Source organism: Diabrotica undecimpunctata, chromosome 4 (genome assembly GCF_040954645.1).
Source record: "Diabrotica undecimpunctata isolate CICGRU chromosome 4, icDiaUnde3, whole genome shotgun sequence".
Lineage (NCBI taxonomy): Eukaryota > Metazoa > Arthropoda > Insecta > Coleoptera > Chrysomelidae > Diabrotica > Diabrotica undecimpunctata.
Window position 1 is genome coordinate 20,758,251 of NC_092806.1, and position 18,742 is coordinate 20,776,992.

General features: G+C 32.2%; 1 protein-coding gene across 2 annotated transcripts in view; it reads right to left on the bottom strand.

Annotated features, from left to right (window-relative positions):
* Window positions 1-6,945: 6,945 nt before the first annotated feature.
* uif (sushi, von Willebrand factor type A, EGF and pentraxin domain-containing protein uif) overlaps window positions 6,946-18,742 on the bottom strand; it is a 175,026-nt gene continuing 163,229 nt past the window's right edge. For both annotated transcript variants that reach the window (XM_072529111.1, XM_072529110.1), the window contains 5 exons: window positions 17,273-17,446; window positions 16,754-17,217; window positions 15,924-16,279; window positions 15,191-15,516; window positions 6,946-10,145 (listed from right to left, as the gene is read on the bottom strand). In XM_072529111.1, the coding sequence (XP_072385212.1) occupies window positions 10,114-10,145; window positions 15,191-15,516; window positions 15,924-16,279; window positions 16,754-17,217; window positions 17,273-17,446 (1,352 nt within the window). In that variant the 3' untranslated portion in view covers window positions 6,946-10,113. The remainder of the gene's footprint in view (window positions 10,146-15,190; window positions 15,517-15,923; window positions 16,280-16,753; window positions 17,218-17,272; window positions 17,447-18,742) is intronic.

Consider the following 18,742-nt stretch of genomic DNA (forward strand, 5'->3'; position numbering starts at 1 on the left):
TAAACCCTACTGGACCGTACGGTTTTGTATAGTTGATGAAATCAGCCGATATTTGATTGACGAAAATTTATTTATAAAGGAAGTACTAAAGTTAATGTTGTTTAAATTTTGATACAAAGAGATTAGTACCGTTCTGAAGCTATTTTCTTGTGGCATCTTGAAATGAAATTACCATTTTCGTTGAGAATAAGCCACAATATAAGTTTATTCTTTATCCACTTCAGAATTCGTTCTCAAAATACAAATATTAATAAATTAAACAAATTTCTTCCAATAATTTAATTTTATCTGACTCATTCATGTTGACAATTCAGACATATATTATACATTTTAAAGTACGCGACTTTAAAATCATATTGCCAATATTGTTGAATTGCTTCTTCTTTATTTTGAATAAATAAATAAATTTCGTCTGCTTTTCTGGGGCGGCTTTATTGTAAGATAGTTCGTTCGATTACATTAAATCAACTTTAACTTGAGAATACTTTAATTTAGGTTTTGAAATCGGTACCTCGGAGGTAAAGGACACTATGTCCATTTTCTTACTTTTTCAGGAGAGCAGTTTTAAAATTTTTTAAATTTGTAATCAGTAAATACTCAAATGTTTATTATATTTAACCAAGATTAATATATTATTATTGTGGTGTGTATAATCGTCTTTCATTTCATGAAGTGTTATATACCTGAGGTTTACCGTTCATTATTTAAAATTTTTTTAAAAATGTGTAGTTGGACATAGTGTTGTTTACCTCTAACAACGTTTTTAAATAATGTGGCATTGCATGTTAAGGTCTTTACGAAATAAACAATGCAAACACATTAAACAGCCTATACTATTATTTTATTAGAGGTAAATACTATAATGTTATAATAATTAAGTAAAATTATAGACGACAAGTTTCAAAATTGTTAAAGACATGTTCAAAACGCATGACAAACTGGCGGAACAAAAGACAGTAGTACAATTAAGTCATTGTACTTTTGTTTTGTGATTGGTAGTGGGATTACTGAGACTTGATTTAATTGGGATGGAAACGTTACTTGCTGTCTTCGATACCTCATTAAGTCCACTTCAATACATATTTTGATTATTGAAATCAGTCTTATAAAAGAATTTTCCAATGTGTTCTTGTTGGACTTGTAGGAAAACACACGTTGACAGTAGAACAGGGTCTTTATTAACATTTTTTTTCTACTTACAAAAGGAGGATTAGATGATTTTTGAAATCTGCAAGTTCCATATTGTGCACTGTGTATTTACCTGATGTTTGCCTAACTAGTTGTTGCCAGTCCCATGGTGTTAAAATGGCCAAATTGGAGAGTTTCTTTCTTTTTCTTTCGATTAAAGCATGAACAGTGTCTGCTTCCATATGTGTGTGCCCATTGAGTAAAAACTTTTGTGTGATCGTCTTTATTTGCAGTATCCAAAAATAGCACTATATTATTATAATAGGTACTTATATTTTTATTTTGTCCATAGCAGTTATCGGTCCAAAGAGTGATGTCCTCTACTTGACTACCTGGAATTGTATTGTCAGCCCATTTCAAAATTGACGAGGCAATTTCATTTGCACCTCGGGCCCCTTTCGATTCGTCCTACATTATACATTGTACAGAAGAATCACTGGCATCATGTAATGTAAAATTTAATGTCCAAAGCTTCCTTTTGTAGAAACTAATACAATTGTTTGTTAGTGGTGAAGGCAAACATTTTTACAAATCACCAGATAGTACTTTGTATTTTGGTGACTCTTTAGCTATTATAAAGTCCAATTGTTTTAAGTTATATCGAGTTTTAGATTCAATTAGGTGAGCATCATGATCAGCCTGTACACTGGTTAGTTCATCTGCAGTAAGATTCTTTTGTAGAATGTACTGCATGTATCGCAAATGTCTCTTTCGGGCGGTTTAAACGACAACTTGAAGTCTTTATTAAAAATATCTGCGTACAACCACTTTTTTGCTCTGAGCTTTGGATCTACATGTCTTTCATTGCATTCATCAATGTACAGTTGATACATCTTTTCTATTGTAAGTTCTGTGCCCAGATAATCTCTCTTACTCCTTTCTTTGGAATAATGACTCGTATTTTGGGAATGATTTAATATGTTGATGTATACTATTTATGGTTTCTGTAGGAGTTTTATTGGTTGGCGTGTGTCTACCTCTTTGATCAGTTTTTATTAAACCTCCTGGCTCAATTTTTTTCAACATATTTACTACTACTAAATTAGATATACAAAGTGTGTTTAAAAACATAACCTTCCACACCTTCAATAGCTGATTGTTCACTGTAAAATGGTAGTGTAGTGTATTATTTTTAGATTTGGTAGAATTTAGATCTTTTTTTCTTGATCGAAGAGTAGGTTGGATGTCGATACATGAGAAGATAAATTGCTTTTTAAGATCTGAAACGTTTGTGTCAGTCCAGTATGAGTTGAAAATTTTTTGTCTTTCGTATTCTGGCAATCTTTCAGAGCATTTCATGCGACACGTGCAAGGAGGCTTTAACATTTTTTCAGGCATGTCTTTGCCTCTTTTACTGAGATACTCTTTCCCACCAGCTATTTTTCGTTTGCGAACATTACAGGCCCAATTTTGTTCATTTACTACACGTTTTTTACCTTTTTGTTTGCACTTAGTTATATTTTGTACTTTTCTTTTAACACTTTTCTCTTCTTCTAAAATAACTTCATTATGTTCATTGAAATTGCCTGCATCACTGCTTAGGGATAAATCGTCCCGAAGAAGATTTTTTTTTATTGTCCCACTAATCGTAGGAGTAATAATAGCTTTCTCTTTTACCTTTGTTTTCGCTGGTTTACTTATACGTCTCATATCATTGTCGTCCGATTCTGAGCTTTCAACACTTAGAGGCTCATAGATTTTATCAATATCCGAATTTTCATCTCCAAACAAATTATCATTTTTGTCCACTTCTTTCTTATAACGAATATATTATATCAAACCAGCTAAAAGAAGGACTTGAATCGTGTTTTATTATAATTTATGAAAATATTTTAATTCAAAAATAATGTCAAAAAAGAAATTTAGACATGACTTTAAATTATTATGTTTAATTTCAAATCGAGAGCTGTCATTCGTTTCTCGTAAAGTGTAGCACAAAACTGTATTGAGTTGTGGCATACTAGAATAAATAAAACACACTGAAAAAATTAAAAATTTAATTTGAAATTAATACAAAATGAATAACTTTTACAGTAAACAAGTGTGGAATTTAAATGTATGTATTATAATACGAAACTGCTGAAATAATAGTATTTTGTCATATCTCCATTATTAAAAAATTCTTCAAACATTTTGGACATTAACTCAACCGTCTCTCTGGTTATTAGTTATTTTTTTATTTAGATTTAGTGCAATTCCGTTATCTGTGATAGCAACAATGAATTGTTTCACGAACCCTTGTCTCCAGTCTGAACCAGAGATATGTAAGAGAAGCTCTCTTATATATCTCTGGTCTGAACACTGGTTTACATTGGGAAAAAAAGTGTACCATTTTTATATGAAGGGAAGTGTACAAGGGTACATAACACTATGCCCGGATGGTAAATGACGGTGTACACATATAGTAGAGGTAAACAACACCAAGTCCACATGGTGTTGTTTACCTCTGACTGGAAGTGGACTTGGTGTTTATTAAAAAGTCGGTAACTTGCCGTAAAATTGTCTCTGGACATAGTATGGTTTACCTATGTGTAGAGCCAGAAAAGTTATATTCAAAAGTGCAATAATCTAAATTTCGATAAAAATGGACATAGTGTCCTTTACCTCCGGGGTATACAAATTATGATTATAATGTAAATTTTTTTTTTATTTATTTTTTATAAAATGAATTCTCCAACATTCGACGCTTCTAAGTACCATGCCGCTTTGAAATAATTTTGTTACTGCTTTTTGCTAACTCTTAAAAGCACAACATGATTTCTCTCACTGGTTAAGAAATTGTAATAGAAATTGCATTCTTTAAAAGCACGGGAGGTAAATTTGTAATGCTCGATTAGACACACATCCACGACTTTTTCCTATAAACTTTGGTACTCTTTTTTTTAATTAATTGGTAAGGATGAGATTAGAAAGTTTTGACCATGTGTTTTTTCTAACTGGTATATTTCTGAACAGAAAAAAGACTTCGTTTCTGGTGGCGTCCTTTCTACCCCACGATATTATTAGATACTACAGCAATTCTTTCTATTCCGAAATATATAGTTATAATATTATATCAATCGCTACGATCAATACTTACAATTCTTAGTTATACAGTAAATCTCCCTAGATTTGCTTGTACAGTTTGATGTTGAATTTGTTATCGAGTTTAGAGTCAGTGAATTTTCAAGAAACAGACAGACCATCAACAACTGTAAGTTATATCGTGTTACACGTGCATATTACCTATAAAAGCTTGAGAGTTGCTGGATCTTTGGCAAATTTAAGAGCATATATTTGGTAACATTTACTCAACAATTGTCACTTCAATATCTTTTCCATTTTTGGTTTTCAGAAAGTAATTTGTCGTTAAAGATCTAAGGTTTCGTAACTTTCTCCTTTTATTTACAAAAAATTAAGTGGCGCTCTTTTTCTATCGTTTTCTTCTATCTGCGATAATTTTTTCTTTTAAAATACCAATTTTAAATACTAGTTTCGAACAAACAACTCGCTTTCCACCAATCGTCCAGCTGCCGTTCGCATTATATGAATGAGTGACCTTTCTAGCAACATCAAAATAAAAAAGTTACAAATGAAGAGTACAGGGGGAAAACGATCTAAGTCACATTATACCCGAATTTAAGTCATACATTATTTCTTATACACACTTGAAATTAACAACAAACCGATCTAAGTCACTAAAAACCTCGAAAAAAATAACTACTGTATGAAAAAGCGATCGAACTCCGTGCGTTGTACGAAAAACCGATCGAAGTCCATAATAACTGTCAAGCAGGTTCTGATGTTTGTTGATTGTTGCAGTTGTAAAACATTTTTCGTAGTTAGTGGATGTCGGTATACGTGCTCTGGAAATATGAGTGATGTTAGTGATCTAGATAGTAGTACTGAATCAATAAATCAATCGCTTAAACGAAAATCTTTCGGACGCATTAACGATGCAGCTAAGAAAATTATAAACCACACTTACGAAATTGGTGAATCATGTAACTGTAAAAGGTTCAAGTGTTTTGACGTAATTACTGATATGCAGAAACGTGATTTAATTAACAATTTCAATTTAATGTGGGACAGAAATGAACAAAACCATCATTTATGTGGCCTTATTTGCATAAATAATGTACAAAAAATGCTCCAACGAGACATGAAGCATCAGCAAATTTGCGAGAGAACGCTTTTAAATACAAAGCAAGACTTTTTGACAAGAAAGAACAGCAAGTATGTCAAACAGCTTTTATTAATTTACATGGAATTACAAAGCCAAGACTGATAACCCTCAAAAAATATCTCAAAGATAAAGGAGGTGTGTCATGATACAATGGAAAAGCACACAAACCATCCTCACAAGGTTACTGAAGAAATTTTGGGCAAAATCTATAGTAATATCACCAGCTTTAAAGGGCGAAGGAAGGCGGAGAAGAAGCCATCACATATATAAAAATACTATTTAATAAATGTCTATTCCAAGGCAACATACCCGAACAATGGAATACTGCTAAAACAATACTAGTATACAAAAAGGGAGACATCACAGATCTGAAAAATTATCGACCAATTTCACTTCTCTCACAACTTTACAAAACCAAAAAAAAAACAAAGATTATTACAAACAGGTTAACAATTAAATTTGACGGATATCAACCAGTAGAACAAGCCGGATTTAGAAAAGGGTATAGCACCTGTGACCATCTATATACTTAAAAAAAAAGACTAACGAATACAATCTCCCATTATGTCTGGCTTTTATACATTATGAAAAAGCTTTTGATAGCGTAGAACTGTGGGCAATAGAAGAAGCATTAGTCAACAACCGGATCGACTCCAGGTATAGAATATTAATACTCCAGGTACAGATTTTGGATTGATTAATCAAAAAGCTAGAGGGGAAGTTCCTGAGCAGTGGATTAACGTGTTTAAAGCGGCAAGATCAAAACCAACACCTTTTGATGTAATTGGTTGCAATCAAGAAATCTTCTTTGCTTGGACAAAATTTCTCTCCAAATTCTATAAGAAAATTTGCCCCTTTCCAACTAGACAAGTCCGAGAGCTACATTATTCTATAAACCATCCTCGTATGGTGGCAGTAAAACAGATTGGCTACAATACTGCTTCAACACATTTTGTTCTAGTACCTGCAAACTCAAAAAATTCTTCATATGTTGAGCCTGAACAACTTTATAGTGGATTAATACCAATACCTACCTTAAACTATAAGCAGCTCCAAGAACTTAAAAGATTCATTTCAGAGGAATTACAATCATTTTATGATAATTTGCCAATAGTTGAAGTAAACCAATGTTATGATGAATTTGATGTAAGTATAACTTGCAGACGGCGAAGGGTTATAATTGTTCCAAATTTCAAGAGAGTATAAATAAAAATCTGTGTACTTACTGCAAAATTACATGTGCATATTATAATACACTAACTCTTCTTTTATTTGCAGGCACTTTAGCCAGAACTGGACTTAGATCGGTTTTTCCACACATTTTTATGACATTACGTTTTTATTAATTTTTCTTTTGTGTAATTAAAATTAAAATATTAAAGCTGTTTGTTAATATTACTAGTATCTATTACAGTGATTTTTGATAAAACAAATCGTTTTCATTTTTGTCATCATCACTCTTTTACAACATTTTTAATTTTTAATTAAGAATATCTCAAAACTATTTAAATGTGACTTAGATAGTTTTTTCCCTGTACTCTTCAAATATGAACCATATTAACTAGGTAAAGGAAAGTAATAAAACGCGGATACAATTTTTTCAGTTGTATTTTTCAGTCATTCTTTTAAGTATAAAAATATTCACACTGTTTATCATACATACGATTCAATATACATACACATTTTAATAAATCTAAGTTAGAATATAAAAATATAAATGTTTCCTATTTAAATTAAATATTTTAATGCATAGATCGTTTGATTCTTTTTACAAAACATGAACTACGCTGAATTGTTCATAACACAATGGATATAAAACTCAAATTTTAATAAAACATATTTATAACGCATTAGATTTTTACAAAATGTACAAAATATATTTTACTTTTATAACATTTACTTGAAACAAAGTTTTGTATCTTCGTTGTATAAAGGTTCGTTGGTTCATAGGCTGTAATAATGAAAGAAAGGTATTTCTGAAGATTATTGATCAACTGGTTGATAATTACGGAGTATATGGTAATTTAAAACAGAAAAATTTGTTGGAATGTAATAGTAGTAGTAGTCGTAATGTTAGAAGTCATTAATAAAGATGAAATCTTATTTAGAAGTCGTCAGGATCAGATGTATCGGAGTTTTGGTAAGGTTAGATTGGCTTAAGCTGATTCAGTAATGTTTCAGAACTTTTTACCGAAACAACTAGCAATTGTTGTGCTTCAGAGGAAATTTTTAATGGAAAACAGATCTTAAGATTAAGGTAATAGGATAAGTCTGCATCATAAAGTTACAATCAGAATAACAAATGAACCTAATAATAATAAAAACTTGAAATTAGGTTTGATGTGTATCCTTCAAACTAATTAACAATATTATTTTATCAGTACTGAGGCGGTATAAGTTCTTGGTCACTTCCAGAGATTTCAGTACTATTTGCGTGATTTATTCAATTATATTGGTATGTCATAAAAATTTGCAAGTAGTTCCAGATATCAAGTCACTGTAGACAGTCTTTAAAACCAGTTTGGATGGCGCGTCTGTTCGTCGTGGCCTACAAATTGACATTGTAATTGGCGGACAATTATATGTCGTCACTGATTTGGTATGCGAAAGGAATTTTGCTGATTTGCAAAAGATTTGAAGTTCAATGAAGACAATGGGAAAATTTAGAGATTTGTAAGATTAATTAATAAATATCAAATAATAATATATTTAACTAAGTCAAGATTGTTTATTGTATAATACCTAGTAATTTTATAGTTATTTTGTAAAGTCAAATGTAATTTTATATTGTATTCAAGAACAGAAAGATGTGTTTTATTTCTCCTTAGCTACTTAACATTGAAAAGAACCTCCCACCGGTCGAACCTTACAATTCACCTTATCCAATATTTGGTTCTCTTGAACTTCCATCCACTTTCAAAATTGAAGATCTTCCTTGCTGGTCAGGGCTCTAGTCGAATCAAGAAGCCATTGGTGCACACATCGTAAACAAGTTTCAATAACGGAATCGGAAAACGACTGAATGAAATGCATTTATTGATATGTCAGAGATTATGTTGAAAATTAAAATTTATTTGAAAGTAAAAATTGCAGTTTTCACAGTTTACGACCGTTTACAAACCACAATAAATATGTGAAGTACAAACTGAAGAATTTTTACAGAAGTAATAATGAAATCTAGATACCTACTAAAATACAAATTTTAAATATAGAAATGTAATTAAATAATAGAGCCCATGTTATTTGGTCACAGAACAAAAGAATAGTTTTTAAGTTTTTCTACATAAAGAACTATTCTTCTGACACTTTCAACACAAAATTAATGAACATTTTTGTACTATAAATCAAATAATAATAAAATAACTTTGTTTCAATTTATAAATGTAAGGATGTTCAAGCTGTCTAATTAGATTTTTCTCTGGTGTACATACGATCTACTTTTCTACTTACTTATTTTACTTGTCAAAATAACTGTCAATATGACACGAGGTACAGTTTAGTATTTTTAGAAATCAGTCCTCCTGATACATATTTTACATAACAAAGGTTTAACTGGGATATAAGTATTAACAAAATGAATAGTAGTTCTGCAAATATATATTGAACAAATACTTTGACTTGTACTGAAGGAAGGTATTCGTTCAAAGATCGATTCGATATGTTTACTAGCATATTACTGGGAAAATTTAATGATTTGTTTAAAGATCTTCTTACAATGGTGTTTAAGGTACTTTTATTTGATCATATGACTTTGTTCTGCTGCTAGTATTGATGTGATCAACTTCTTGGTCGCATGAATGACGTAATTTTGCCTCGCATCACCCAATTTTTGTCACCGATGACACGGTTGGAAGCTCGAAAATTATTCAGTGGCGTAGGTATATGAGAAATATTATGTACTTGCTAAGTATGACAGTACATATAAATCAAATACAACGGTAGTTTGAAGACTCGGGGTTGAAATGCATTAAAATGTATTTGGTAATCGAATTTCTAATGCGCACAACCAAACTAGCTGCAACATCTGCTTGGGATCTGCTTGGGACAACAGGATTTGATTTTATGATAGAAATATTGAAATTTATGTTTTAATTTTATATAAATAAATATTAGAGAAGTAAAGAAATTTCATACAAGTTGTAATTAGACTTTAAGATACTTTGAAGTAGTTTAAAAGGTGACAAAGTCAGTGATATTGGTATAATGAAGTTGTCACTTTCTAAACCGTAGTACCACGTAAAAATAACGGGATGTGGGTACATCGTAACTCAAACCATAACCTATGTAGATGTAGTTAATCTTTTTTTACATATTTACGTACATCAGAGTATTTAGAACTATATATCCAAAAAAAAAGCGAAGCTGAACAATCTTGTATTAACCTCTAGAGGCGAGATAGAATCGTTCAGCCAATTAATACTGCGTCGGAAAGATAATCAAGTGGTGTAGTGTATCATGCGCTTTTTCTTGGTCGTGACTATAATATTATGAAAGTTATAATTCGTAAAAAAAGATTAACACATTCTAAGTTACTTATATGTTCCCACCAATTTTAATATTTACAGAACTACCACAAATATAAATATACGTAAAATATAGGTCAACAAATACAATGTTCATTTATATATTACAAAATGTACCTAGTTATGTGTAAATATAAATTAAACGTTCATATGGTACTTACATCAAAAATGCATTAATATAATATTCACTAGAGATATTTGCTACTTGAGCATTGACAGATAATGACCAGATTTAGTTTATTGACCTTCACTCTCACTGTCACTTTTATCTGAAACAATTAGTAGGATTAGTTGTTTAGAATTAGTAAGTATTCAGAAAATTCAACGCCAATATTGTTAAGCTCCTTCAAATATGTACAATGTAACCCTAAAATATGCCTTATCATCTCTGGTGTGAAAATAGGTTCCATTCTATCTATCCATGCTATCTATTAAAAGTGTGCAGGACAAATCATCATTTACACAGACTTAAAGACAATAGTAATAACCATGCAATATGATAATGGATTAGATAAAATAAGATGTTAGAATTGTTTCAGAATATCATAAAATGTAGCAAGGCACGTGCTCAAATAAATAAATGAATTATGGAACGTTGGATTATGTTAAACTGTATAACTGATAATAGACGTGTTGTAACAAAGCAGTCCCGAGGCTTCCCTTATTAATTTTAAAAGCTGTTTTGCAGTTTTGCTCCCGATATTATGAGAGCATTAGTTCATCGGTCTCTAAATCAGTTTTTTTCGAATTAAGTGTCCAAAATATCATATTATTTAATATGTGACGTACCCCGTTATCCTTTGTTTGTATCGTCTGCATATCTAGTACTAATACAATTACTTCATTCATCATTGCTATTTCGTATTGGCAATTCACATTATCGTAAGGCGAAGAAGTGAATATCTGCTATATAACATGGGAGTGACTGCCCATTTTACAAACGGTAAGGTAAGGAGGAGAATAGCGCTCACTGGATAATAACGCTCACCTCTGTAATTATGTTAAACTGTAACGTAGCAACACGCCACGTTGCAGCACGGTGCTATGTGACCGTGAAGTACATTTGTTCGTCTGTGATCGAGCTGATTTAATTTTTGATTAAGTGTTTTTTGTCGGTAAGTTCAAAACTTTATTGCTTATTTAAATATTAAGTTTACTTTTCTGACAATAAAACTATTGTATTTTGTGATAATGCAATGAAGTTTCAATAATTGTGTATGCTTTTTTATAAACTAAATTAATTACAAAACGTTCGGAGTTATACCACTCATCTGAGCGCCATTACCCCTTAGTGGCCAATTTTATTAATGTTGTAGATATGCCAACAAATCGTCAAAGGATCACTGCTAAAGCGGCTTGGACCGAAGAAGATCTTCAATCTGCTAAAGCTGCGCTTAAAGGAGGTTTGTCTAAAAGAAAAGCATCAAACCAGTATAACATATCATTTACCACATCAGGGTCGCATGCCCATTTTCACCCAAGAGGAAGAAACTGAAATTGCTGAACAAGTAATTTGCTGGGTTCTTTATATTATGAACTTAATGTAGCAGATTTACGTAAACTTGTATATAAATATGCTGAGTTCAACAATATCAAACACAATTTTGATCAAAGCTGCAAAACAGCTGTATTCGATTGAGTACACGCCTTTATGAGACGCAATCCTTTAATTTCTATACTCAAAGCTGAAGCGACAAGCTGAAGCGACAAGCTGAAATAGAATTTCTGCTTTCAACAAAGAAGAAATAACCCATTTTTATGATAAACTTTGCGACTAAATAGAAAAACATAAGTTTATTCCAAACAATATTTACAATACTATCGAAACTAGTATCACCAGGGTGATACCAGAAAAAGTATCCGAAAGATCGCCAAAAAAGGACAAAGAAGAGCCGGATCTGTTACAAGCGGCGAACGAGGAAGCAACACAACAGTCATGCGTGCGATTAGTGTGGGCGGAAACTTCATACCACCAATGTTTATTTTTGCCAGACAGAGAATGACGCCCTTATTAGAAAAAGGTGGACCAGCTGGTGCATTATACACCAACTCTAAAAACGGCTGGATAAATGAAGACTTATTTGTCACTTGCCTCAAACACTTCGCATCATTTGCTAAACCCACCCGACTATTACCTGTGTTGTTAATTCTGGACAATCACAGTAGTCATATTTCTCTGCAAGCATTTAATTTTTGCAAGGAAAACCACACCATAATGCTTTCCATTACACCACACAGTTCTCACAGCAGCTGGATGTGTCGTTATAAGGTCCTCTAAAAGCTGCTTATAGGCATGCATGCAACAGGCACATGAAGACACATTTGATGTCTAAGATAACTTCATACGATGTTACAGGTCTTTTCAATAAATCATACATACACGTTGCGACTATAAGTAAAGTAGAATCTGGGTTTCGAGCCATGGGAATTTACCCATTGAACCCAAATGTATTCACAGATCAAAATTTTCTGGAAGCTTCGCTGGTGGCCTAAGAATCGGAATAAATCGCTGAAAACCAAGATCCAAACGTCCAGAATGTTGAAGATGCGCATTCTGGTGGTATAAGCATAGTTTCAAGATATACATCTTCTTTGGCAGCTCTATGAAATAAGGATAAATGGTCTGAACCTATTTTGAAAGTTGCTTGTAACCAAGAACTTATTGATAACCATAAAACTTCGGTATCGTTTTCTGCTATAGCGACGACACCAATAATTGCACCATCTTCTAAACCAGGTCAAAGAAAGCAAAAACAACATGTTACCATATTAACTGCGACTCATATGAAAATTATTTTAAAGGACAGAAAAAAAAAAGAACAAAATAGTAAAACTCAGTAAAACCAAAAAAGATTATAAATCGATACCTAAAAAAGTTATGGAACAAAAATCCCTTAAATTTTTTTTTTTTTTAAGAAAGTTCATCAGAGAGTGAAGATGAAGATAAGTAATGATTACAAAATTTCCCAAAGCCAGGCTACGTAGTAGAGCTACGCTACTTCACTTACGACAGCAAACGATGCTACAGTCATATCTCTTTTATAAAGGTTTTTAATCAATCCAATTCTTTGCTAGTCTAACAATTTTGCTCCAGGTTTTTCTTAAGCCACGTGGTCTTGTAAAATAGACCGTACCACAGTACGTTTGAACTCAGCCCACCGATTGTTTTGTCACATTTCAATTTAATTATCTGGAAATATCTCGCTTTTAGAGAGCTAAACATCTTCCTTTACTTGGCAAGTAAAAAAGTCCCACTAAAATGACCTTGAAAAAGTGTTTTCAGTTATAATCTTTCCAAATCTCAACTAGTGTTTTTTTGTTTTTTTTTTAAATTAATACAATACAATTATTTTGAAATTTTAGATTCGGTAAAATGATAAGACCTCATTATTTTCTATTTTCTTGCAACATGTTAATATTAATATATCAACAAAAACATTATTATTTCGAATGGCCTCAAAAAACATTTTCATATTCAAATACCTACTTTAAATTGTCTGCTTCTAGTCTAGATTTCGGACCAAAAACTGTAGCTAGAGACGAATTTAATATTTTGCAGCGTTACAAGATATATTTGTTGTACATTTATTTTTATGTACCCTGTATATTAATATACTCTGTATATTAAAACAAAATAGAACATATTGTAAGAGACCTGAAACTTTCATTCAGTTCTCCGTTCATATCTACTTCAACGCTTTTATTATTGTATAAATAAACTCCTGATCAGGTAGCCAGATGCTATCATTGCATTACACGTCCAAAAAAAGCACACAAAATACTACACTATATAGATAAGTAGGACAAAATTACATATTTTAAAGCAATTACACCACCAATAATACCATTGTTAATGATAATTGTTTGTAAAAATGCCCTGCTATATTCTCAACCCAGTTATAATAGTATAGTGACACCATCGGTTAACCTAGTTTTCCCTATACAGAAATATAAATTAACGTATACCTGTACTTAGATGAAACAAGAGATTTTAGTAACTGTACACAATGTTAAATTAGTAATGTTGACATGCATTACACAGGTTTTAAATGAATGATACGTGAGATGTGAAAATGCAATGGTGAATATTTTATTAGGTACATTGTGCAATCGGTTTCTGTTTAACTTTTGAAAGAACCTTCTGTAGAGTTTTTTCACAAAGAAAAATGTTTAGAGCTAGTTCAATATCTGTGATTCAAAAAAGTTTCTTCACATTTATAGTGTAATATGAAATAGTAATTACAATAATTGTTTGTTTAGCTAAACTTTGAACAGCACTGTGCTAGATCAGGAATATTAACTTTCACTACAATTCTTCCTTCTCAAAATATTTTTGAGACACTTTTAAAACATTTTTAACTTTACCCAATTCTTCCTTCCTACCAAAATATGAAGTTTCCTTTATATTTTTGATGCTTTTTAAGATTCGATGTTTTAATATAAGTTTTTTTTAATCCTTTTGATTATTTTACAGGTACGCTGATGAGTTTCAACGGTGTTTCTGTATGCGGATAATTTGACATACGCGAAGTGCAATTGTTTGACGTTTATTACATAATGCAGAAATAAGACAATTTTATTGATTTATTTAACTAAAATTCTAGTTAAATATTTTTTGATAAAATGACCTTTTCTTTATGTATTTAAATGAGTGTTTTTAGTGTCACGAAAAACAGTTAGGTACTAATGTGTAAAAAACTACTTTTTCAGTACTTTTTCAATACTAATATTTAAAAAATCCAGTTTTTTGGCACGCTAAATTCAAAAACAATTTTTTCTAATACATATCATCCGTTCTTCAATCCAACTTTAATTTTAAGTTAAATCTTTAAATCTATCTAGTTGTTTACAAAACAAACAAAAATTATAATAAAAAGTAGCATACTGGTTACGTTTTTGTTGGTTTTTATTTTATAATTATACCTATACTTCTTGTTTTGATTTACGTAGTGCGTCATTGCCGTTCATTACCATATTTAGCAGGGATTCTTTTTTTGTGTAATATTATTTATTAATACAAGAGAATCAATTAATTAACGAGAACAACTATCATAGCTGTTTTCTTTCATTGTGTGAAGAATATATGGATTCTAATTTCTTATGAGTGAAAAGTTTAAAATTTAAATAATTTATTAGGTGGAGAATGGAAGTAGATTCCGAATAAATATTGAACCGTTTTTGTTCAGTAACAGTTCTACATTATTGGCCAGTGATTTAAACCACAAAATTGAACGAACTCTACTACAGAAGGATTTGTCCAACATTGGCGTAGTTATTAAAACGGATCTACTCTTCTAACTATCATCTTCGTTACCTTTTTTGCCAGGATAGGCATGGCGTTTCAGTCTATCGTAGAGGTCGTCTTTTGTACCATATATACTGGCATTAGACCTAGCTAAACTATTCATCTTGCCGTTGACTCCGTTGTGCAAGCTCTCTTTCATGTAGGTTTCGTTATAGAAGTTGGGCATTTCCCAGCCGTCTTCTTCGTCGTCGTAGTAATGGGCGTATGTGGAGTGATGACTAGGAGCTATGCTTTCGGCGTACGGAGTTGGAGCACCGTAGTAGAAGTTCACCTGGGAACCGTTTTGATCGGTGGCAGGAGTAAGGAGTTTCTTTGGTTCTTTCCTTCGGCTTGCTCTAAAAAGTACACAAAAATATTAGTCGGTTTACACAATTAGGAAGATCACAGTTAAAAATTAGTATAATACAATTTTTGCAACTGTTGATCCTTATTTGTTGCTTAAAAAGTTGCAGAACACGCCATACATTTCGGTTTTATATAAATATTATATACTTTTTTAAAAATTAAAGTAAAATCTTCAGATTTTACGCAATGTTGGGTCTTCTAGTGCTTAAACTAGTTATGTCATTCGTTTATCCCAAGTTAAATTTTTTTGCAACAATATAAGTCAGAAAATGATGAAGTTACAATAATTCTACGGATAGCTTATAAAAGGAGAAGGATCATTCTTAACCACACAATATGCCTGTATTTTTAAACTAATATTATTATGTAAATGTTATTAATAATTCAATGAACTTACCTTGCACAAATCATCCATATTAAAAGTACGATAAAGATAATAAGGATAACGGAAGCAGCAATACCACCGACAATATAAGCAAATTCAGATTTCTCTGCACAGTGCTTTCCGGTGAAGCTTCCAATACATCTACACGATGGCTGCCCTCTAACATCTTTGACACAAGTGCCTTCGTTTTCACAATATCCTTCACATAAATCAAAGCAGTTACCGACTTTGCCGGTACCGTTAAAACCAGGTTTACAATCGCAATCGAATTCGCCCGTCTCGGGGATGAGGAGGCAGTAGGCGTTGACATCACACTGCATTTCAGGTCCATTGGTCTCGCAGGGATTTGTGCACTCAGATTTGCTGGTCTATAAGCAAAATATTTTATAAATAGGTAAGAAAAGAAAAGACTTAAACGCAATTTTGGTTTAATTGTATGTTGGACGATAGGTTTCGAACTCTACAATTTCCAGCTCATCTTCAGGTCTTCGTTAAGTTTATTTAACCACTCTTTTGTGTTATTGTGTCGTATTCCCAATAAAAATAGTACCTCGAACTACATTCTGTGTATGGTTATAATACACTCACAACTTTCAAATACTGAATGTAAACCTAAGATTGACATAATTTATAAGCTATAACAACTGGAATATCTCTTTTGTAGCGGTTAAAACTTCCTATCGGGGATTTGAAGATGGACTGGAAATGGTAAGACTCGAAACCGGTAGAATTAAACCAATTATCAGTTATTTTTTCCTTTTTTTACGTATTTAGAAAGTGGACTCACATGTGCAAACATTTTATCAAAATATTTTAATACTTTTACTGTAAATGCTACTTACTCCTCCAGGTCCGTTGGTACTCGTATTTGGCGGGCACGGAATACAGGTAGTCTGCTGATATTCTGACTGATAAAATCCTTTCTTACAATCAACGCATCTGTTCTGAGTACCATTCAAGTATGTTCCCGGTTTGCACACAGGCAAAGAACATTCCTCTCTTGTTACAGCTCCATTCTTCTGCGTTGTATAGTCCAAGGGACACATCTGGCAAGCAGATTCGATACCTTGAGTTCTATAGGTTCCTCTTGGACATGGTTCACATTTACCGTCGATTCCTAGCTGTAGACCATTACTGCATTCATCTCTACATTCCTTAATTGACACTGCTTCGTTGGTTCGGGTAGTTTTGCCAAGGCCGCAGATTTCGCAAGAGAAGGATCCTTCGTTGGGTTGGTAAAAACCGTAACCACAGCTCCTACAGAGGCCTGCTTCATGGTCGTAGAATTTACCGGCGGGACAGCGTTCTGCAAAGCACTTATTAGTGTATTCAAATCAATTAGAATATTAAACGTATATTACCTTTACAATCTGCTGCACTTCGAGCACCAACGGTTACAGTAACACCTGAGCGGCCTGCTATAGCTGGACACTGTATACATTGAGTCTGACCAGTTTCACTTTGGTAGTAGCCTTTGGCACATGATACACATGTTTTGGTGTCTTTGTCGTAGTAGGTACCGATGGCACAAGGTACTGAAATAAAGATAAATCATATAGTAATTATTATTATATACGGACTCGGCAATAGTTTTACGTGTGTATGACAAGTAGTAATACGAAACAAAAATATCTGTAAACGTGGCTCTACAAATGGAAACTGTACAACATTTTGTGTGGGATCAGCATCGTCGAAACTGAACGACTCAAGAAAAAAAAATACAGAAACTGATAAGAAAAAAAAACGGCGCATAAAATTTTAAAAACAAACAGATACAACAGTTTAAAGTTAAGTCCACTTGGACGTCAGAAACAATGATGTCGATGTCTCCAAAAGCTTGATTTTGATTTTACTTTGACAGAGCCTAAAAAAGCCTGTATTTTGAATTATGCCGAATAACGAGTGGTATAAAAATGTTCAAAATACGTTAAAGCGAATAGAAAAATGCATTAATCGTCGTGAAAAATACCTAGAAAACATTATAAAGTCTTTAAAAGCTATCTTTTAGCTATTTTTACTCCGGATTCAGTGATTTAATTTATTTGGTAATTTACTTGACTTCTTCTTCTTTTTCTTCCTCAACTTTTCCTTTTTCAGAGGTCGCTGTTCTTTATTCTTTTTCGCCTTTCATTTTTGTCCTGAACCTTTCTCTCTCTCAAGTCCTCTGCCGCACAGTCCTTCCATCTTCTCCTCAGTTTTTGTTTACCCTTCTTTCCATCAACTTCTAACGGCTCTATCCTTCCCCCCACTGGTACGTGACTTGACTTATGTGTTAAAAATCCAAATTCACTATTCCTTGTTGTGTTGTGTAAGAGGTTGAACGAAAATTGGAAAAAATATGAGAATCAGAGGTCAAAACAAAAAAATCCATCAAGATTGTAGCATTTTTTTTTTTCACTATAAATATATATTATCATAAAAATTTCCAATATGTATTGGGATAACCCGTACTCGTAACCCCTCTACATTGCCAAAGTGCCATGTTTGCCGTCGAGTCCTACTCTGCTGCCGTTTATAGTGTGTTATATAGTAAAGTTCGAAATTTTTGTCAAGAATGTCGTTTTCTAATAATATCAATGAAAACAATCAACTTGTTAAAAAATTTAAATATCTTAAAATGTGCTGTAATTCAATGCAACAGTAAAAGTCATATAAATTCGGGCCACTACATTCCATTGTTTACCTAGTCAAGGTTCAGAGTTTTTATTGAATATTTTGATAATAAAAAGACAGTTGGTAAATTAAAAGGCGGGAAAAGTGTATTAAAATTAAAACATATTTATCCTAATATAAAATTATTGAGTAATAACAGATTTACAAAATCCATTTTT